Source organism: Solenopsis invicta, chromosome 5, assembly GCF_016802725.1.
Source record: "Solenopsis invicta isolate M01_SB chromosome 5, UNIL_Sinv_3.0, whole genome shotgun sequence".
NCBI lineage: Eukaryota > Metazoa > Arthropoda > Insecta > Hymenoptera > Formicidae > Solenopsis > Solenopsis invicta.
The window spans coordinates 16,137,920-16,161,745 of record NC_052668.1 but is presented as its reverse complement, the minus strand read 5'-3'; the positions used below and the strand labels follow the sequence as shown (position 1 = coordinate 16,161,745).

Below are 23,826 nucleotides of genomic sequence, written 5' to 3'. Positions count from 1 at the left end.
TCTTTTGCACTGAAGAGAACTCAAAATGTGAGTCGAAATGTGTGCGTCAATAATTGTGTTATGCGTTATTTAGCAAAATATCTCTTATGATTGTTTAAATTTAATAAATTGGTTAATTGCACATAAACGTCTCGACTCTTATCGGTCAAATATCTCTTCATTTCTTATTTTTATAAAATATTACATTAAGCATGAAGTATTTCAGTAGTATGTTTAAAAGGAGTATTATATAACCTAGAAAAATAATCCTCTTTTACTTGATAACTGATAAAAGGTCGAGTCTATATATACGTATTAAATGAATCAATATACATCTTGAAATTACATTCTTCACTATTATACGTGCAGCATTCTCGATAGATAATGGGAGCTTATTGACTTACGCAACGGAGAACATTTGGATTACTCTATAATCTACACTGCGTAATGCGTATTGCGGATTAATATAATGTGTAATGACTTAATCGCTTCGAGCCAAATCCGATCATAATATTAACATTATGTATCTGCCGTGTAACCAACAGTTTGCGAGTAGAATTTCCACGGAAAGACGCAAAATATTTTAGCCGCAAATGTAAATGTATTATAGAAGTTCGAAATGAATTCTATATTACATCACGCAGTTAGGGAAAACATAAATAGATGACAAAAATATTAGTTTATTTCTGCCATTCTTTTTATTTATTTATTTTTTTTTTTTTGTTAGGATGTCTCATGACGTCGATATTGGTCGATAATATCCATTCTGGAAATATGATTTATTTTTATATTATACGGATATATCATTTTTCCATTAGCATTCGCGTACTGCTGAAATTCACTGCTGGAATCGCGCGTTCAATAAGGAGGAAATGCGAGAAATTTGAAATGAAGCTTAGTTGCCTTCTTGCGCGACGCATGCGGTCCTCGAGGGTGCATTTCTAGAGGCACCGAAATAGGTTTAATGACGGGACTCAAGGGTACAGTAGCAAACTATACGGGCCACAAAGTGGGCGTATTGTCCTACTGTGATGCACGATTCACGCATGACTACGCCTTTAAGCTCGCCGCGTTTATTGTCGAGGGCCCCCATACGATAAGCCACACCGATGAATCGCGAGAGCAAAGCCAATCAAGGCTACGTCGCTCATTTAGACTGGATACGCTGGTTCCACGCTAATAATCCTTTAGTAAGAACAAGTTGCATGATTGGAATAAACCTTTCCCTTGCATTGTTAAGAACGTGATTTTTTGTCGACTTTACTAAGACGGTACACGACGAGTAATGTAAACGTAACATTATTTTCACGATTACTTTGAACTTGTGATAAAAAAATTTAATAATTTTGATAATTTGAGTGGTTAACTTGAATTTAACAATTAAATTTAATATAAAATATTCAAAACATTTCATATTATATTTTGACTTGAGGTTTTACATTAATTGAATTTTATTAAACCTCAGATAATTGTGTTACATACTTTCAACTTGCTAATTTTTAAAACTTGATCCGAATACCTCTTCAATTTTAAAAATGTAATATGTTTAAACGAGGTATGGTCATGTACCAGCAGTAAGATACAAATAATACATGCACGTAATTGTCGTAGCTTTTTTTGTCAAGAAAAACCGCACTAAAATTTCTTAGATACAGGAGAAAAATTACGAATCAAAGTAATGAAAATTTTGAAAATATATATTTAACTGGGATTTGTCGAGATTTAAAGCTGCTATTTTTTTTATATACAGGAATACAAATTTCCTGCGAATATCTTTAATTTCATTCTCCCTTTTACACTAAATAGAAATTAATGTTATATTAATTGACGGAAAATCTTGAATTGTTTTAATCTGACAGAAAAGCAGTTATCCATACATTGCGGTCCAGATAACCGTGTTGATAATATTTTGGCATCGCGTCTGTTAGATGTGAAACAGATGGAACGACCAACAGGCTCCGATTGTGGCGTTAATTGCTGATCAAAGGCTCAGATTATGCAACGGTCGTGCTTCATCTGCTCTCCCTGACCGATGCATCTCTCTAGCTATATTCAATCCAATCTTCGGCCGATTTCACGTTACGCTAAACAAAGTACTTGCCACGCAGTCAAACGATATTTCGGCATTATGCACCAACAAAGTTGTATCTCCCGTACGGATTTGCGGCTTGCACAGTCCAAACAGCATAAGAGCCATTATCGTTGCTAATTATCTGCTTTTCATTCAAATCTAGATTCGAATTCTTGGATAATTCTTTTTGCGATAAATTCCTTGTATAGGTTAAAGAAATTTGTATTGTCTCAATAACATAATTAAACATCAACAATATTAAATATAATAGATTTAATAATATGATAACACAGCTATAAAGAAACGCAGTTTCCTACATTTCCTTGTGATTTTATCCCATTTTTTTACTTGTGACATTAGTATCAAATTAAAGTATACTTTTAAAGTATATCCCATCTTTCCTATCTTATCTCGTCTTATCCCACTGATGATGCAATTCATGGGGAGAAATGCTTTTTTAAATTTTTTTTAAAGTTAATAATTCTCCGAAGATTTTATTTAATAATAGATATATTGAAAAATTTGGTATCCAAAAAATATTTAGAAAGTAAAGATGATTCGTTGATTATGAAAACCTAGCTTTTATTCATCATCAAATCTTAACTACACTTTATCCTAATTGAAACTTCACAAGTATAAAAGCGAATTTTATAATACAAAATCCATAAAAAATATTATTGATCACGAGAAAAGAGAGATTTGAAAATATCCACATCTACTTATTCTATGTCATATCAGTCGCTAGTTAGTTATTAATGTATCCGCTCTTCGTCTCCTTTTGTTCGTCTGTTATTCGTTTGTTATGATAATCTCCTTTCACAGAAACGATCGATTCTTGACATTCGTGAGTACAATCGAGGAAAGATAAGTGGTACGTTTGCTGCGTCTTCATTACAATGCGAACGTGAATTCGTTCACTTCGCAAAACGAGGGAGCTGCTCTTCTCTGAAGTCCATTCTGTTTGAATTCAATTTCGAGAGTAAATTGTGGCATCATCGAGTAATCGCCACGAACAATTATTTCGTAACAATTATTTCAGCGGGTCAGACGCACACAAGTTCACTCGTTATCGATATAACGGCGCGTAACGGTGCAATTCGAATATTTGACATTCAAAACTACCGTGCCTGTCATGAGCAGAAGCCGAGTGACACCGAAGGCGGAACTTGTTCATGCTTGTTTTAACCTGATTCGTCGATCGCACGAGCTTGACAGTCCTTGAGCACGCGATCTCGTTTCTCTCTCCAACAAACGGAGATTGAAAATGACGGAGAAGCAGTTAGGTTCTCTGTTAACTTTAACTAACGTTTCTGGAAGCGACATAACACAGCGGGGACGTCACGAGTTCATAGGATTTGGTGTCATCTCCAGCTCGCAAGCTTGACAGGATCGGAGGCAGGCAGATCGGAGGATCGCAAGCGAATGGAGAAAAGAAGGAAAATTACCCATGTTGATTTCATTGTTACATCAGTAATAAGGAGAGAAGGGAGTTTGAGATAACAATGTGAAAGCGCGGTTGAACAGCGCGTCGCCATCGATGACGATGGCGCTGGTAGCGAAGCGACGACGACGGTACCAAGATGGTCGTGTCGGCGCGATGCAATAATGACGCCCAGCGAGAATGTATACTCGGTACTACACAGCATTTCCTCTCCGGCCATTTACACACCCGGGGGCACACCCGAGCGTCGCGACGCGGCGACGTCGAGGTAAACCAGAAACCGAAGCGCGAGGGAAATTCAGAGGTGCGACGAGAGGGCCCCGGTCCCCACCCGAGCGCCATTATTGCGAGTACCGGCTCGTGTACCGCGGGATGGTGTTGGTAGACCGGGTGTATGCGGGACGGGAAATCTAGAGGAGCTGGAGATATGGCCGTGACCGCGCGGAATGCCTGGAATGTAGCCCGTCACGCTGCACCGGCGCAAAGCCACGGCGCGATCCATCGCCCTTTCGGTCCCCTTCCCATTCGATTCCGGTGTCCCTCGTCTTTTTGCCGAAGCCACCGGCGCAAACAGCGAATCAGGCTGTGCTCCAAGAGAGCTAAAATAGCCCTCTTCCGAAGTCTTCGCTTTTCCTTTTTCTCTTTTTTTTTTTTTCAAATCTGCATGACGTTTTATCGCGCGACGTTTCATCCATGGAGTCAATCTCTCTTTTTGGTACGCGTTGTCACCTTAGGACGGAGGTGAAAGAGGAGGATTTTCGTTGGCAAACGGAAACCGCATGTCTGCGGCTCGAGGAAGCGCGGAGGATGTCGCGATTTACCGCAGTAGCGGCGGCGCGGCGGTACGATCGCCGCTGATCGATCAAACGGACCTGAATCCAAACGCGGTGAAGAGGGTCAGTGCCTGCTCGAGTCAACGTCCAGGATAGGGTAGAGCGGAGAGGGAGAGAGGAAGAGAGAGTCGCCGGTGATGATTTCATCGCGCTTAAATTCCACCTCGGGGCGGGAATCTCAGGGCCGTATTTTCGATTCTCGGCCACGGGGGCGGAGGAAGAGGGGTCGAAGTCGAAGGATCGCCGCGTCCAGCGTTCCGCCCACGGGGACGATAAATTCTCCCCTATGACACGACGATCCTTTGCTCTCCGTCGTCGTGAGCGAGCGGTCCTTCCATTGCCGGAACGTTTTCCTTCACGTTTCCGTGAAGCACGGCGTTGATGGCAGGAACGTGTTCTTTCCCGCGATAAATTAGTCCTCAGATTTTCCCACGTTGTGAAACGGCGGTTGCGCTACTTCATTGATGATATCTACCGTTTTGCATCTTGACGCCTTGGTGCACACGCATAATAAAAATAACAGGGCTAATGAAAGAAGCTAACCGTCAGAGTTAGCTGAATGCATGAATTCTACCACGCTTCAAATTTGAAATGCAACAACTGCAGTAGTGTGGATAAGTGGTTTGTGAATAATCCATTTGCGCCATTAAAGTAGCGGTTATGCAAATGCGCAACTTGCTTTCTCCCAAACTGTGAGAAAGAGATTAGTAAATCTGCATGGTAAATAACTTGAATATATTCGCTAATGTATCTTAACTGATTATAATTTTTTTTTTTTTATACAACAGAATATCTCTTACTGCGTTCAGCAGAATAAGCAGCTTTGCAACTGTTGTAAGATTTTTAATGCGATTAGTTCTTTCTCTTAGTTCCTGCTGAATCTGAATGTAATAAACCAATCATATTAAAGAACCTTACAACAGTTGCAAAACTGCTTTTTCTGCTGAATGCAGTCCTTTATACGTCGGCAAATAAGGTACCTGGACTGAATTAAAGCGGCCCCTAGATGCTCAATAATATTATTAAATATTCCTTTAGACTCTGCAAAACAAATTCAATATAATAATTAATTTACATACAATATCGTGCAATATATAACAGTTAAAATCAAGATAAGGCTAACTATGCTCATAGCAAATCTCAAAAAGGAATTTTATAAATGATTTTATATGCATTTTCTAGTTCTTTGAACTACGCAGCGCATATTCGTCGGTTTTGAAACTCAGCTCAAATTGAAAAACTATGATTCTTGTTGGCCTTTTCTTGATTTTAATTCTGTTATGCTTCGCTGATCGAATTAAGACGTCCGCAGGAAATGTAGGCAGGTTCAAATCTTGGAACTGAAGTAATGTTTTTGGTAACAAACTCTTTACAGTTTTTTGGGATGGGAGATCTTGTTAGCATTAATATTATTAAATTGATTACAATTATTGTGTACGCATAATACTTCTTTTACAACATATAAATACACTGTATTTTAATAAATCCTTCTAAATAGAAGTATCCCTCTGGAGTTGAAATACAATATATTCTTCAATATCCCTATACATAGAATTAAAAGAAAATATGGAATAAATTAAGTGATCCTTGTTCAGTCAAAGTACCTTATTATCACCCACTTTGTTCGCTCTCAGAGATTTCGTACGCACTGGTGAAAGAACTCGTTGCGTAAATGACGATTCGTGTGGCACTTGGAGCGGTGGAAAAGAGCGCTCGGATATGACTTAGCGAGTTGCAGAGCGTCCATGCGTCCGGTTCGCAATTATAGCTCAAGTCATCTCCTTGCCCCGCGCGCGAACGTAATTGAAATATCTCGTAGCCAGTGGAATCATTCGACCTGACCTCAAACCGCAGACCATAAAATTATTATTCGAGCGAGCGTTTGCCGCGCGTTTTAATTCGAAAGCTTTACCGCGTCATTGTCCTGCACGAGCGCGTATCATTGAAACGAATTAAAATCCTCTTTCCCCTCCTCCTCCTCTTCCTGCTTTGTTTCTTTCGCCTCGCCTTCCAATGTGCCGAATGACCTGATCTAAGCGTCGCACCTCCGCCGAGACAATGGGCTTCCGTGTAGCGACGCACGGCGCGGCGCGTTGAGCTCTCGTGCAAATCGATATAGCATCATTGGAAAATACAGCGCGACGCGACGCGTTCGGCTTTGTAATTCTGTCTCTCGTTTCTTCCTTTTTTTTTCCATCGCTCGCGTACGCGGATTCCGCCGGCAAAACGTATTTTTCCTCGCGCGCTTACGAGGCACGCGGAACCCGAGCCGGGGGATCTACGAGGATTTCCGCGTCGCTTGCAACAATGTCGTAACAATGTCACGAGGATACATAGGCGGAGTACTACATGGGCGAAGTATGCGAGGCTAGAATCCGAGATGTGCGCGTAGATACCCGCGACGACGCGAAACGATCGAGCATCTCCCCCGGAGACGACTCGGTCCTCTCGCTCGCTCGCTCGCTCGCGCAGCGATGTGCACCGCGTGTGAAAGGAAAAGTTGGACGGACGAGACGTTAATCGCCGCTCTCGTCCGTCTCCGCGTGCGTACAATGCTTCCCTTTGGAGAGGAGACCCTCGTCGGGCGACCCTTGACGTACATTAATACGCATCGCATCGCGGCTTTCAGCGGTGGAACTCTCGGAAATGAGAAATAGAGAAAGAGAGAGAGAGAGAGAGAGAAAGAGAAATAGATATATACATATATACGTATACAGCCCTTCGCCGACCTTTTCCTCATTTCTGGCTGTGCGTCCGCGTGACCGCTCGTAACGCACGCGCTCACCCTTCTACGGTACATCTGCATCTGGATCGCGCACAGACGCGAGGTGTATGCACTCGGAGAGCTTTCTAAACGCGCACACGTGCACAGACCAGGGCCTCGAAAGCTTGCGGCTTCCCGCGAGTGCTTATTACACATTCAGACTCCGCTTTTGCGCCGCGGCAGCAAGGCGCCGCTCTTCAGTCTCTACGTTTCTCTACCGACGAATCCGAAAGAAGCTAATTGGCTCAACATACAATGTGCAACGTGCAACAAATATTATTTTTGTGCAACGTAAATTTTCCTAGACTTGCCTCGAGATTTGCTGGTAATGTTCAACAGCGCAAAACAATGCTTTTCGTTCTTGTCTTTATGCACAGCTTTTGACATTATGAACAAGCATCAATTTGAATAATCGGATCTTTTTTAATTTAGAAAACGGTTTTGAAACCGTTTTTAGAAGAACACTATGTCTCGAACTTTTTGAATTACATACGGTTCGACAAAAAAATGGTTTTTTTTAACAGTTAAAATTCAAACATAATTTGATTTTCATCTACTATACTATTCATTATTTTAAACTTGTCAATTTTAATATCGGATTCATATTCGACAGTCTAAAGAATAACCTTTAAGTTTGAATAAGCATAATTAATAATTATTTTGTAAATGATCAATAATTTATTATACAATTTTTCCACAATAAATTACATATTTATTCCGAATGAATATTTCATTAACCAGCTATGCCGGCTATGGTTAATAAGATGTTCATTCAAGATAAACATGTAATTTATCGTGGAAAATTCTTTTTGAGGGCTGCAAGTCAACATAATTTTGATTGCATTAAAACTTTTCCATCATATATCGTAATTGAGATAACAAAATACGTGAAAGTATTTTTAACTTTTTAACTTTAATTGCACATTTATTAAAATTGATGGAGCAATTTTGGAACCAAATTCAGTATCCAAGAAGCTAAAGGAAATAGTGTTACGAGTTAGGATATTACTTGTATTAGAAAGAAAATAAGTTTTTTTTTTATTTAAACTGTATTAATACAATCCGTGCGAACCATATTTAATGTAACGTGAAAAACCAATTTTTGCTGAGTACAGTTTTAATCATAAGTACTTCGTACATAATTCACGTACTTATTTTTTCTAAAGGATCAAGTGCCTGGACTTATTCGTCGCGCGGAGCATGAGCGCGGAAATATTTCGTGTAATTAAATTGGAAGCAAGGAAATGCGGGTCGCGATCGGATTGCGACAGTAATATTGCGCTAGAGACAGCGAAATGCTATGTTTTAATAAAATTTATGTCGAAACTCGAACTTTCGTGTTTGCTTGCAGGCGGAGGAGTTGAATACCATCGTTGGCAATGCTTTCCGCATGGCGTACGTGGCGCAGCTTCAGCGCCAGCCGATCCTTCAGGATGTAATCTCGCCGCGATCAACGCCGTCTTATCGCAAGGACAAGCAGGAGCATCGAACATCGTGGGTAGGTTTGGATATATCGATATTACAGATGCGATTGATTAAATGCTCGAAATAAACGAAGGAGAAAAGTGCGAATTACGCGTGACACAAAAGAATTGTTACCAGCACTTGCCGATGAAAGCAGCACCGTGTAATTTAAAGTGCTAACGAAGTCATTTATTTTTGTCGCCGTCAGCTAGCGAGTTAGTTGAGTTAAACTTTACAGGCCGGTTAGGTATCGTGCCATCTGCTAGTTTTCTCACAAAAGCGCCGTAGATTGCAATTAAATAGTTTCAGCAATTAGCGGACAGTTCTGAGATCTTAAAGATTACGCCTAGTATCGCGGCAATTTATTTCCTCATGCAAAATAAACAGAGGCATATATAGAAAGTAAAAGATCCAAGGAATACTTCAATTATTCCGGCACGTAACAAACAGCGTCGCGATTCGATCGGCGCGATCATTATAGTCTCTCGCCTCAAGGACTCTTCCTACAAACTGGATCGAAATCACCAGGACTCGTATTTATCCGAGTCGCGCGACTAAATTCACCTTTCCACGGCGGCGCGAGCACGATATTCCCGAGCAGAACTACATACTAGCGTCTACTGCATGCCGGGAAGCGGAGCAGATATCTGGTACCGGGATGCATACACGTACGGCAGTAAGGAAGCGGTTGGAGCAGCTCGCGGAAGAGCCTCTTAAATATCTAAGACGCGCGAGACGAAAGAGACAACGACGACGACGACGACCATGTTCTCTCCCGACGTGGTCTCACGGGGGCCACCGACTCCAGTAGGTGTCCCGTTTACAGGCCGCGTTAATTATAAATTCGACCCGAGTCTCTCGCTTACCGCCTCGCGTCGCGTCGCGTTGCCTCACGTTGCCTCGCGTTTCCAAGTGAAACGGTCAGTCCGCCGCGGTCCGCCCGATGGTCCCCGCCGCGAAATCTCGTCTTGGGAACCGTGCTATTCCGCCGGATCAAATATTCAACCCGGGAGAATCCCGGGAAGACTGGATCGCGTTCCGACGACGACGGCGGCGGCATTCTTGCCTAATCAACGATTCGTCCAGAGGAGGAATCCGAGACTTCGGATTGAAGGCAATGATCGTGCGTTCGATGGGGAGTGCCTTCGATCTTTGAGGAAATAATCGGAGGACCTCCGTTTAAGTACACGGTGTCGTGCGACGCGGGATATAATTTCGGCAATGACCGCCGTCGTTTCGTTTGCAGAACAAATCGCTGCCCGGAGACGACACGATCGCCGCGGGCGCTTGCAGGAGTCCGTCGTCGAACTCGTGGCTGAAAAGTCGGACGTCGCCCACCTCCAGGACTGGAAGGGGTCCGTCCGCAGCGGATATGAACGTGCAGCTCGGCAGCGCCGGCTCGCCCACGCTGCGACTCGCCAGCGTTAAGGTGATTTCATATAAGTGTAGCAAATTTGTCGTGAGCATGCAGACCGCTGTTACGTTGCACTCAGACGACGTTGTGACGCGAGAGCGAATTTAGTTCGCTCGGTAGCAGAGAGTAGCTGTAGAGTAAATTAATTTCGTAGAATGTCGCGTCGGCCCGCGACTGAACATCTCTTCTCGCGGAATTCGTTTAGAACATTTATCCTAATCGCCTACGAATGACTTGAATCCGAATAATTCCAGGCGCCGAACTCGATCCCGGGTCTGCGGCCGGCGTTCACGAACGTCCTCGGGCCCATAACGAACGTGGACGAGCCAAAGAGCATATCCCAGCAGAGCACACCGAGCAGCGATGAGAGCAACTCGCCAACGGAGTTAAACTCGTACAAGAGGCTAACGGACAAGCCACCGCTGATAAAGCGGCTGGCGATGGGTTTGACAGGTGGACGCGACGTTCTCGGGCTGAACGGCGAGGATGACAGCTGCCCGCTCGTCAGCGGTAGCAGCACGCCGACCAGCCCGTCGAACAGGCCCCATTCCGGGGGCTACATAAACGAGGCGATCATCGACTCGGAGGGCACGAGGCCGTCGTATAACAAGATACCGCCGTCGGAGAGTCTCGACAACACCATCAACGCGTCCATCACCAATGCAAAGAACTTCAACATCGAGAACAACAGGTAAGTCCAGCCAGTCCATCGTTTGCCGTTATTCTTTCTCCTCCTCCTTCTCCTTCTCTTCGCCCGCCTTCCTCACGCCTTTTTGGAATCGATGGGAGATCGGTACAAATGGTGAACGACAGCTCTTTCATTTTCAGGATAGGGCACAATTGCCCGGACTCGGGCACGGAGGCGGAATTCAAGTCGAAAAGAAGATCGCAAATTAGCACGTCGAGCAGCTCCGTACCCGCTGACGGAAGCACTCATGGCTCCACGCCAACTCCGCCGCCTTTACCCGAGAGAATAGACAGCCTGAATAATCGAAGCGAGGAGGCCGAGCTACGCAAAGCGCCCTGGTTTCAAGCTGGAATACCCAGGTTGGTCTCTGCGACATTGCTACATGTCGGAGTAAAATATACACGCACACGCTCCCGCGTGCTCGGAGCTTTCTCGATGTGCCGAAATAGCACGTCGCCTCTGGCTAATTTTAAATATTCGTCGAATTGATTCAGTTCACAGTCCAGTTTCCAGTAGTCGTCTTTGTGACTGGGACACACAAATCCGATTAATCTTTTCTCTCCTTTTCTCTTCTCCTTCTATTTCTCGTAAGAAAAGACTTCCCGCCCTATCTATCATTAACGATACGAACCGTGATTCCAGAGAGATAACGCTGGAGGTATTGAGCCAAGAGCCGGAAGGAGCGTTCATGGTGCGCGAAAGTACCAGCAAGCCCGGATGTTACGCCCTCTCCCTCCGTGTGCCCCGTGAATTCCAGCCAAGCGGAATAGCCCATTATCTCATAATGCGTACAAACAAAGGTTACAAAATCAAAGTAAGTCTCCCTTTCCGTCTTCGAGCCACTCTTTGCCGAGTATCGAGTATCAAAGTAGTTTTGCGAACGATGCTCGCGAAAGTCAAAGCGAATCTCAGCCAGACGGCATCCCGCGCTCTCGTCAAAGGACTGCAAAACTAAAATCCGCATGGATTGCAAACTGCTTAACGTTTCTCTCTAAGAATAACGGCTGCTGATCGTTTTGACAGACGCAAAGTTGTTTGTGTTTTAAAATGCGTCACGTTTCCTGCCGAAAACAGAGTTTGCAAAGTGTCTGTTAAAAACTTTACCGCCAGAATACGGAAATAGAACGGAATTTGCTAGTAGAATATGATGAAGAATTCACTGTGCAAATATAAATATATTTAATTTTAAATACTTACAAAACAGTTACTGACAATTTGTTATTGGAATATGTCGATAAATTCTGCTAGCAGAACACAATACTGATGCAATTGATATTAAGGATGACTATCTGCAATACCTAAAAAATTAAATTTAAAAACTGCAGGCTTCTCAAGTTTATTCTTCTTAATTTTTTTCTAGTTAATTTCCTTCCTAATTTGTTTCCTAATAAACGACAACAAATTCTGATTGTGAATATTCGATTTTTCATCCTGAAATCAGCTGCAAAAAACAAAGCAACGAAAAATTTAATTTATGCAGCGAAAATATTATATTTTGCTGCAGTTTTAGGTAAATACTCTTCAAATAAATGAATTCGAATAAATTTTTACACGAATATTAGACTTTTATTTGCATATGTAAAAAAATTTAATTTAATTCGTAAAGCTAGTTTATCAAATTTGCAAATAAGTATTAGGAAACGCGATTTTAGATAATAATTAAGGATAAATAAAATAACAAGTAATTTTTAAATTAATAAGAGATTGTATTCAAATTTTACGCAGGTACTCAAATGTAGCAATGAAATAATCTATGAAATTTTTATATTTTTGGTAATGCTTTGAAATGTGACACATCCTTAATCTGCCACAATATCTTGCTCGAAACTACTAGCGCACTAGCTTTTTGCTTATCGGATCTTTGCGTTCATATGAAACTAGACATTCTACAGGAGTAAAGCTCTTTTTAACGATCGAAATAATACCCACGGTAGAGAGAGAATCCTCCTATATAAGCGCAAGTTAATATTGAAATAAGCTGCGCGCGGGCCTGCTAATGCGCGAAGGGCCGAAGCTTTTAGTAGCCCGGACATTATACTCAGGACTACCACGCCCGATGCAAAGCTACCCGGCGCATTTAGCCATTCGAGTATGTGTATTTAAATAGTCGAACTTGCCCTCCTCCCTCTCCTCTCGTAGGATAGATTAAATGAGTCCGCGGACTTTGATAATCTCCGAAACCAGTATAAATGAGTTTTGTTGAATGTGCCGCGAATACCGTGGGGAAATCAAAACTCCGCTTTCCCTCTCCGTCGCTCTATAGAACGAACGCGGAATTGCGTCGCGCTGTAACAAGCACACCGCCAGATTCAAATGAATGCCGGCGGTGCGATATTCCTGATACGCAACCGAGCCTCGTGTCAGCGCGCACACGTATGATACATTTAATATCGTCTCGTTATGCGGCGCGTTTCGCAACGCGACTAAGAACGCGACAAAAAGATTTCCGACCGGCGCAATAATATCGCATTTCATTGTTCCGTGCAACGTGTGCCTACAATGCCTACGTAACGTGATAAGGTGCGTAATACAGAATAATACAATGTGCGCATAATCAGCGAGACAATAAACTCCAGTTACTTCGTCACTGCGTTATTTATCAAACAGTAGAGACCGGGGCTGGTTGTCATACGGGGCTGGATGTTGAAAAGCTTATAACTCAATCAGTACTCGGCAAGACATTCTCTTCTTTATAATGTAGACTGTTGATGTAATATTAATAGATTGTGCAAAAAGCATCATATATTATTTACAATGATTTTTGAGAAAATGTGAAGTTAATAAGTAAATTTTTCTTATGTTCTTTATCATTTTTTCATTAGTTTCATTAGTTTTCGGCATTATCAATCACGATTTCCCTAAAAAATGACATCTTATTTCATTTTTGCTGCAGTTAATCATTATTGTAATAAAGGTTGTGAATATAATCTCTTTTACTAATTGTAAGATAAAGATGTAGGATAAATTGACTGAGTTGAGATTATTGATCAATTTTAGCCTCTTTGGACACTTTTTGAACAGTTATTTACAGACTGTGTTTACGAATATATTTTACATAGATATATATTTATTTTTTTCATAGAAACTACACTGAGAAAATTACGTGATTTAACTAAATTTGTATTAGTACTATTCAAATAACTATTTTATATTAAATTAGTAATATTTACTACAAAATATATTTACTTGCTCGATGTAAATATGTTATTTGAATAATACTAATAACATATTTATTTGAATCTTTTATTTAAAGTAATCTTTTCCATCAGTGTACGGTACTAAAATAAGAACAGAAGAGATATAACTTCGCCTGATATTATTTTGAAAGCTTTTAGTGAAAATACATAATTTATCTAACCAACAAGCCGCTTTAGATTTTAATATAAATTATAGTCGTTATGACGTTATAACAATATCTTCCAACAATATTTTCTAGAATTAGAGTATTTCAATACTATTATTATTAAAATCATAATATTGAAATCAAATTTTTAATTATTTTACTGAAAGTTAGGATTATCAAATTTTTTAAAGAAGATTGAGTATATAAGCAAGAATATAATTTCTTACATTTTTACTGCTCTGTTTAAAATTAAATAATTTAAATAACGATAACCAATTTTTTTGTACAAATATATTCAAGAGTAATATTTTTTTAAATACCTACGGAATATAAATGTATTATAATGTACATGTTGTTTAAAAATCTTCCATCCTTTTTCTAAAAATCACAATTTAAAAACTGTGACAATTAGTTCCGGTCTTTCTTAAATCTTGGAACTCTGTCAAAGCATTTTTTTTGTTGAATTGTAAATGAATTATTTCGAGCTTCGTCTCGAAACAGTGTACCATATTTTTACATGTTTTTTTAAAAATATTCCTACAGTTGAATTTTTTCTATGAACAGAGCTGTTCTGGCGTTTTAAAGCAAAAGACACGATCGTTTCTGTAAAAATATATGGCACGCAAAAAGAATTCTGTTTTTATTGTTCCACGGATTGTGGATAAAAACTGTGATGTTTTGATGCAACGTTTACAAATTTTACGAGAGAAAGCAGAGATATCATGAGCGGTAGATAAACTTATTGAAAAGCTTTAGAATCAATGTTGCAGCACTACAAATGCCGTGAAATCAATAATATCGTATGTTACAGGGCTTCACGAAAGAGTTTACGACGCTCACCGCACTAATCACTCACCATTCGGTCATGCCGGAATTACTGCCCTGCCCGTTGTCCCTAAGCCGATATAATCCAAGCTTCGTCAAGACTGACTCCAGCAAGGATTTCGCGGACATCGATTCGGACCCGGATTACAATACCCTGGCGGATTTTCGCAAAATGATGGCTGATCTGAACGTCTAGAACGATCGTCGAGATTTCTCTTCCTCTCTTCTGCACTTTCTGTCGCGATTTTTATCGATTTTTCATGTGAAACCAGTTGGAAGGTAGTTGCGAGGCACCGTTCGGTATATTTGTACCTGGATCGATTTTGTGCCATTGCATTGTATGTAAAGGGCCGACGTTACACTTGCGATCGTCGTCCGCGAGGAGATCTTCGCTCGGGGATAGTCGGCATTCGGCGCAACGCATATTGGACGACGCTTAGTTAACGAATCTATGTTCCGGAAAGACTCGCACAGCCACCAGTGATACATACTCGTAAGTCATTAATACAGTAAGAAGCGTAACGATAAGAAACGTACAGCGTAGATAATTTAATGCTAGCGTTACATAATGGACGCGTGACTGGAATAGCGATGCGATTTTTTTTTTTTTTTTTTTTTTACAGCACGCGCGCCTAGCGAGATGTTAGTTTAAGTTTGCTGTAGCGGGCGAAGCGAAACAATTGACGTCCGTCAAATCTTCAATCGGAGTAAATTATTTGCACAAAACGGAATATACGATGAAGCGTTACAAGTGTTATATTTTTTTTTTTGCGAATTTTTCTACGGAAACAAATCGAGTTTTGTTATCGTTTGGATCGCTCCCGACAGTTGCAACGATGCCAAACGATTCGTATAATATATCTTTGTTATAAAATGTATAATAGTCGAGTAATTGGAGAATCATGAAGACGAGTAGAGTGAATCAAATCATTGCGAAGGAATACGAATTTAAAAGATTTCGAGAATGAATTTTAATTTATATTTAAAATATTACGTTAAGAGGACGTCAAAAATGCATGGCGATGAAGGAAACGGAGGGTGATACGTGAAGGATGTTGTGTCTCGGAGAGAAAAATCGATACCTTCTCTTTGGGACAGCGTTATATTAAGGTATTTTTTCCATCTAGTTCCTCTCACGATTGCAGCTTCATTGCGTCCGAAAGTGATCTAGTAAGATTTATTTGACTGAAACAGTTATCTGATTTTTTTCCTGTAAGCCGTAGTTGAGGATTGTGTTACCATCGACACACGTAATGTAAACTGTATTGAACTTTGATCGCTCTGGAAGCGGGAAGGCTGTTGTATAATAGGAAAACGCCTTCTTCACTCTCCCTAACAGCACATGAATATTCGTACGATATTATGTGTCGTTATTACTGGATTTTATAATTAATCAAAAGTGTCACTCGAAATGCGTAAAGTACGAAGGAATATTATGATAACATCAACGATAACATCAACGTGACGTTAAAATAAATTGTGATTAATTGAAAAGATTTTTAATGATCACTTTGGAGTCATTTTAACATCATTTTGATGTTTTCATAATTTTTTCTTCTGGTTGGGTATTTTGTATTTCGAAGCAAAGATTCAACTGCGATAGTTGAACCGTTTAAAAGCATTTCGAAGTTGGGAGCAAAATCAAGATGTAACTGGTCTATTATCGAATCTGTATATGTCGGAGATTCTTTCGTTATCATTTAATCGCATTCCCGATGGTATATCGCAATCCGATGATATATCGGGGAGCAAAAACGAAAATAACGTTCACCGAAATTTTGATGAAAAGAGAAGCAATTTATTTGCGTACAGTGTTGAAAATGGAATAAATAATTTCAATTGTGTCGCATATTGCAAATAATCTCTCATATAAAATAACGCAGGAAACGAAGATTTTCTGATTTATTTTTCATTCCGCAGTGAATAATAAATTATTGGAAAATATTCTGTTCTAATTCGGTTATAGAAGTTATGTTCTAATTTGGTAGATGTACTTCGAATGGAAATAAAATAAAACAGGATGAGAAACAGTGAGTAAAAATAAATGGAATAAAACTGAATATTTTTCGCTTTTGGTCCCTGATCGCAATATTGATGTATGTACATGTGTTTATATGTATATATATGTATATGTTATAATTATTTTCACTCGCGCGTTATATTTCCACACGTATATTTAATTAGTGTGAACGTCAAAGAGGATTAGTAAACGGCATGGAATCTTTGAAATGCAATTACGCCTAAGAGAGGACAGAACTTTCTCGCAAAATTTCGACATGGCGAAACACGAATTATAGTAATAGGCGATAATTTAGTTTCTCAGTTATCCTAGTCTTGTACAGAAATTTTGCGCAGAGCTACGACAATGAAAATCATATACGATTATGCGTAAATAACTATTGAATTTAAACGATTCTCAGCGGCGACCAGACACTAAATCGCGTGACACTTTTTTATACACCAGAAAATAATTTTCCGAGTATAACTACACCACGTATTATCCATTTCTTGACTATATACGAGCAATTGACTACATCGAAAACTGCCAGTATGACATTTCGTCAGTATCATTAATTTTCGACCGTTATTCATTACAGAAGATAAAAAAAAGGATTAAGCTCGGTGATTAAATAAATTTTGATGCTGTAGGAATATACAAGATTATAAAGGCGATATTGCGTACATTTTTGTAGCATTGAATATTAAATTTTCCAAAATGAGAACGGTTTCTATTCCTGAGGATGAATGAGAATACCTGTCGATCACATGTCGACAAGTTTCATATTCAGATTCATATCTAGTAGTGCATTGTGCTAGGAGAAAGCCAAGAATTGATGCATATGGTGCATTGAAATCGTATGTATGATATGTATAATAGATTTGTGCGAATATGAATCGATTGTGACTTTCTGCTTCTACAATGTGTTCCTGTGTAATGCTTTAATGACAACGCGAATTGCCAAGTTATAAGGAAAGGGAGACATTTCATAAAAAATCTGCAAATTTCATTAAATCCACCAGAAATCATTTTTTAAGATTGCATTGCGTAAAAAAAGTGACGTGTCTTATATCGTTAATCTCACGCACATGTGCGATCTAATAAATCGTGCGAAAAATTTAAAATAATGTTTTTGGAATAAAGTTGAAAATAATGAGAAAAAAACGAATAAGAGTGTTTGTATTTCGAAATCGATTGATGCGTGCTAAGATAATCGCGCAAGAAACGCAGCATAATTAACTGTTGTAATGTACGCTACGCATGACATTAATCACTGCTTGAGGTTTGTAATGTTTTATGAATTTATTATCGCGATGCGTTGTATAATGTCAAGAGAAATTATTTATTACAATAAATATAATACAAAGTACTCCTCACGCAATTATACATCCTGTAAAGTTTATATCAAATTACGCATTGAAGATTGAGGATTGCGAATTGAAGAGTAGAATTAGATTATTAGACTAAAAAGATAATTTTAATTTTAATTTTAATTTCTTTCGTCCTGATAGATTAAGTTTTAATTTGCAATCCTCAATCTTCAATGCGTGGTCTGGTACGAGTTTTAGATTTAACAAGTGTAAAAACCGATGACTCGTTGAAATAACCAACGAGTCGCTAAATAAAGGCCGTAAAATACAACGCGTGCAATCATATCAGATAAAAAGATCCGAGAACACGCCGCTTCAGGTCTCTTGACCCACGACGTTCTTCTTCCTTTCTGCCACGTACTGTACGGCTCCCTTCTTGGAATGTCGACGCCTATTAGCCTCCCTGCAAGATAAAACAGTGTTTTAAAATATTGTTCGAAAGTATATTCGAATATTACGATTTAATTGTACTTACTTGCGTCTACTTTTTTCGCGAATCGTTCGTAATTCGGCGCGTGCGTTATATATATGTTTCGGCACTTGTCTATGACGTGCAATTCGTCGGATTTCCGGATGCGCCGCATACTTCTCTTTCAGAGTGTCATTGACGAGTCGCGCGTTTCTTTCTCTGGCTTTCATCTGTTGCAAGTAGAAAAGAAAGATAGATATATAAATATCGGTAATTTATGCAAAACGACATGTAAATTCATGAAATCGTAATATTTATGCTTACAATGCCGAGCTTTTCTGACGCTTTAGCTTTCCATACGCGAAGATTCATTTCATCGCTGCCGCTAATTACAAATCTGTTATCCAGCGACCATCCTACGCAGGTAAGTCTGTGCATGCGTCTTGTGTGGTACACCTCTCGCGAGTGGAATTTATCCGTCTCAAAAATACGAATAGATTTGTCATAGCTGCCCGACACAAATTCTTTTCCCGTTGGCGAGTAATCCACATCTATCACAGCTTCCACGTGATCCATGTGTACAGTAACTGGTGCTTTCAACTTGCGGGCATCATAGGTGTACAAACTGAAACAGACATATTTCAAGATCAGAGGAAAAATTGTGCGAAACTATCTTCCAATATGTCCTTATATCTCACTTGTAATCTTCATTAGCACATGTAAAGATAAAGGCTTCCATGGGATTCCAACAGAGCTTGTTGGTCCGTAATTTCATTACTATCTTTGTTAAAGGTCCAGTCTCTCTAGTGTCATATAAAATTATGCTGCGATCACTGGCACAAGATGCTGAAAATTAAATTTCAAATCATATACTTTAATATAAAGCATAAATGGATATGTTAGAATTTTGGCAATTTTTCATTATACCTAAAAGATCCTTTTGTACTGGATTAAATTTCACATCTATTAAACTATCCACGCCCCATTTAAATGTTCGTAAGGGTTCATTCCTAGTATCTTCCCACATATGGCATATGCCTTCTCCACAGGTAACAAAAACTGGTTTGGTCCAATGGTGTGTAACACCAGTTAATACCATCTACAAGTAAAAGGAATTACTTGAAAAATTTTTAATATTGTCACATTTGACAAATTTTAAGAAAACCATATACAAAAACTGCGTACTTTGCTGACAATAGTATTCACAGGTTCCTCCTCCTCCTCACCAGCAGAGACAGTGTCCCAGGTCTTGATCGTCTTGTCGTCGCCGACAGTAATGAAGCGTTTCCCATCTGGCATATACGCAATACCGCGAACTATGCCATCGTGAGCCAGAAACGAGCGGGTGCATGTCCCTTGGCCGAGATTCCATGTTCTCACCTCACCGTCGTAAGCGCCACTCAGAAGAGTAGACAATTGAGAGGGATGTTTGCACATGCAGGACACTGCATCTTTGTGACCCTCCAAGCTGCGTACAAATGGTTTCGCAAACACCTTCTCCAACTTAACAGCATTCAGAGCTTTTGTGTATTCTCTGACTGCTTGGAAGGGATGCAACGCAGGATCGAAATTTCGTGGGACTGAAAATAACAAAATGATGTTAGGTCTGTAATTTTTTCTGGAGTATTCTCCGGCTAAAGGATCTGATATCATCACTGAAGTCTTCGCGATTATATTAAATCAACCTCGGGATTTAAATAGACTTACTTTTGTGAATGTCTCGTTTAGTCTCCCGTAAGTATTCATCAGGATTCCTACTTAACACTTTAACCTTCATCTTCAGAAAAGAACTCCGTATATTTTTTCATCAAGATATTTATAAGAAACTATTTTTCTAGAGCTCAATTCTATAACCACTTGCATAGAGAAACACGTTTACCGCACTTACATATGGCAGAAATACAAGGTTATGTTCAGAGACTTCAGACAGAGTAGAGAACCTCTAGGAGAGAGAATCGCCAACTGGGGTCACGTGACCGACGCTGTGATTGGCTGGTGGAAATGTGCAAATTTTGCATTGCGACGTCAATGCGTTGACATGCTTTTCCCATCGACATACAGAATGGACTGCTGATGACCGTGGTTGGGGTAGAAAGACATATAGAGTGAGAGGCAGACAATACGAAGAACGTTCGTTCTCTGTCTACTAAGTCTGATTGGTTGCTGGGACCACAACAACCAATCAAACTTAGTAGACAGAGAACGAACGTTCTTCGTATTTCGTATTGTCTGCCTCTCACTCTATGTGTCTTTCTACCCCCACCACGGTCATCAGCAGTCCATTCTGTATGTCGATGGCTACTCCGCAAGGAACCATCGGTGGACTCGGTGGTTCCGCGTGATGCGTGCGAGCGTGCCGGCCAATGCATTGACGTCGCAACGCAAAATTTGCACATTTCCGCCAGCCAATCACAGAGTCGGTCACGTGACCCTAGTTGGCGATTCTCTCTCCTAGAGCAGAGAGGAACCTGAGAGCGGCCACGGCGGCCTTTTTCCTACAACGCTTCGAAACTCCCGTACACTAGTGACGCACATCTATTCTGGTCAGAATGGGAACTACGTGTCACATCCATTTTGCAACCCGCCGTTAAAAACAGTGTGGATGTTAGCACGGACAACAACCCACGGACACATCCATCTCTCGAGAAATGGATGTAGGTTGTTGTCCGTGCTAACATCCATTTTGCTGCAAATAAAATCTGACGCTTATCGCGTATGTTGCATCCAGAACAGGGGTCGAGAATGTGCACAAATGATTAATTACGTCTACTTTCGCGTAATTTTTTATTTATTATAGTCTGAATTATTTACATTAACATTGATATTAATACATATCAATACGTTTATGCCCATATTTTGCACAATCATATTTTTACTTAAAAAAGATGTTTAATAGTAACAGAGAAAATTTGGTTCTTTAATAAAGAAACATTCATTTTACGCAGTACTTAAAAAATAATTGTAATTAACATCGCATCATATGATGAAGAAGAAATAAATGTCTTTCCACGAATAAATATACCATCTTTTTATTTTTACATAATTCTTTATTATTTAAATGTCTTCAAATTATGCTTTTGAAAAAATTAGCATTTTTAATTTTTTTAAATCTTGACGCAACTCTTTCTCTCTCTCTCTCTCTCACTCTTTCTCTCTTTCTCTTTTAACGTGATTGTCTTTTAATTGTTTAGGCCTTCAGTTAGAGAGAGAAAGCATCGCGGTGATAGACATGGAGCAAGCGGCGATGTTATCTCTATGCATACCCTCCTCTTCACTCCCCTCTCGACCCATCACGTTTTCCCTGCTACGTTTAGGCCGTAAAATTCAGAAAGAGGATTTTGGACGATTTCTGCGCAGGGACGTAGAGAGACTAGAAAGCGCCCACTCTTTTTTTATTATGTTACAATGGCATATACATGCATACGCATGATTTACAAATGACAATACGCGCGATTAATATGGCACAATAAATAATAATAATAATAATAATAATAATAATAATAATAATGTAATAAAAATCAATGAAATATATAGATACTTGAGTATTATTTTTATTCTCTAACTTACAAACGTGAAGATTATTGATCTGATTTTAATACAACCTTTCAACAGTTTTTACGAAATATCACGTAAAGATTAATCAAAACTTTAGAAAAAAAAATTAATAAAGAATTATATAATAATATAAATACGATATAAGGTATTAAAGTGTTAATCAGTAAAGTAACGGATTTTAATCAAATTCTTCTCGATATTAATCGATGGTAATTGTGGAAATGATGGAAATGGGATGGAAATAATGGAATGAATGTTATGATGGCAATGATGAAAATGATGGCAATAATGGGAATGATGGCAATAGTGGTAATGATGGCAATAATGGGAATGCTGTGAATAAGAGACTATCTCACATATTCCAAGCAGAACAGGGAGTCACCACTACATCAAAATAATATCAAAATGATCATTAAAAGTCACTTTTCGATCAATTAAGATTTGATGTCATTTTCACTTACTGTTCTGCTTGGGATTAAGCGGAACAGTAAGTGCGGACAAATGGTGAGAAAATCGACCAGAGACCTTTAGTCGATTTTTTGACAAAAACTTGACGAAAAATGATGAATTTTTTCAAAATTAAAAAAAAACTTGGAAAAAATTAACTTCTGACATTTCGTATACGACAGGCGAAAGAGCTACTAAAACGCGGAATGGTCCATAAAATTTCGGTAACAATTTTGCCGTAATGCTTTGAGCCACGGACGATAGGACGTGGTATCTCTTCAAAACGAGCTCCCACTACAAAAACTGTACCACGCCGACGCTGATTATAATACATAACTTGTTTTTGGTAGGCTTGCTCAAGATTTTCCGATACCCATTCAACGCTCGTAAAGTCTTGCATACGTCGTGACCGATATTTTGCCACTATAATGACATGAATAATCTTTAGCGGAAAAACGGTGAAAGATAGCTCAACTTTGATCAATTTTTTGACAAGAATAGATGTCAGAAGTGAATCCTATTTCAAGTTCTTTTTAATTTTGCAGAAATTCAGTGGACTATCACTAACGCCACAATTGCCATCATTCCCACTATTGTTATCATTTCTATCATTGCCATTTCCATTGCCGTCGTAATAGTGACAATACGATTGACCGATCATTATCGCTATCATCGCCATCATCGCCAACATTGTCATAATCGCCATAATCATCGCCATCATCGCCAACATCGTCATTATCGCCATCGTCGCCATCATCACCATTATTGCCAACATCGCCATCATCGTCATCATCATAGCCATCATCGCCATCATCATCGCTATCAATGCCATTATCGACAAAAGAGTTATATCAGTCAAAGTTCGAAATTTTGGAGTAAAAGTTTCTTTACGAATTTCTCCAAAATCTCTGTGTTCGGATAGCCCCTAGAAGAATTCTAACTTTTATCATAACGTATCGAATCGCTAAAGTGAAAAACGAAAGAGTTATATCAGTCAAAGTACAAAATTTTTGAGTAAAACTATTTTTGCGAATTTCTCTAATATCTCTGTTCTGATAGCCCACCGAAGAGTTCTAACTTTTATCACGAATGATCGAATCGCTAAAGTGAAAAACGAAAGACTTATATCAGTCAAACTTCGAAATTTTTGAGTAAAATTATTTTTGCGATTTTCGCCAATATTTCTGTGTTTTGATAGCCCCCAGAAGAGTTCTAACTTTTATC

The 23,826-nt window shown here is 39.5% G+C and overlaps 2 protein-coding genes across 9 annotated transcripts in view; one reads left to right on the top strand and one right to left on the bottom strand.

Annotated features, from left to right (window-relative positions):
* Nucleotides 1-18,190, top strand: part of LOC105205834 (tensin-1) — a 122,160-nt gene extending 103,970 nt beyond the window's left edge. For 7 of the 8 annotated variants that reach the window (XM_039449972.1, XM_039449974.1, XM_039449971.1 and 4 more), the window contains 6 exons: nt 8,440-8,586; nt 9,799-9,981; nt 10,221-10,657; nt 10,795-11,013; nt 11,297-11,468; nt 14,809-18,190. In XM_039449972.1, coding sequence (XP_039305906.1) covers nt 8,440-8,586; nt 9,799-9,981; nt 10,221-10,657; nt 10,795-11,013; nt 11,297-11,468; nt 14,809-15,018 — 1,368 coding nt within the window. In that variant the 3' untranslated portion in view covers nt 15,019-18,190. The remainder of the gene's footprint in view (nt 1-8,439; nt 8,587-9,798; nt 9,982-10,220; nt 10,658-10,794; nt 11,014-11,296; nt 11,469-14,808) is intronic. The other variant, XR_005574931.1, reaches the window with a different exon arrangement.
* LOC105205833 (DDB1- and CUL4-associated factor 13) lies at nt 18,145-20,654 on the bottom strand. Its single transcript, XM_011175363.3, has 7 exons — nt 20,308-20,654; nt 19,786-20,180; nt 19,528-19,699; nt 19,299-19,446; nt 18,925-19,225; nt 18,667-18,830; nt 18,145-18,594 (listed from the first exon to the last, which is right to left on the bottom strand). The coding sequence occupies exons 1-7, from the start codon at nt 20,375-20,377 to the stop codon at nt 18,507-18,509; spliced, it is 1,338 nt and encodes a 445-aa protein (XP_011173665.1). The 5' UTR covers nt 20,378-20,654; the 3' UTR covers nt 18,145-18,506.
* Nucleotides 20,655-23,826: the final 3,172 nt, after the last annotated feature.

What these genes read in the sequence shown, in the direction of transcription:
- LOC105205833 (XM_011175363.3), bottom strand. Translation starts at nt 20,377, where the DNA reads ATGAAGGTTAAAGTGTTAAGTAGGAATCCTGATGAATACTTACGGGAG. An exon ending in TGAATACTATTGTCAGCAAA is followed by an intron (nt 19,700 to 19,785) that starts GTACGCAGTTTT and finishes TTTTACTTGTAG; the next exon opens with ATGGTATTAACTGGTGTTAC. An exon ending in CGTCAGAAAAGCTCGGCATT is followed by an intron (nt 18,831 to 18,924) that starts GTAAGCATAAAT and finishes TACTTGCAACAG; the next exon opens with ATGAAAGCCAGAGAAAGAAA.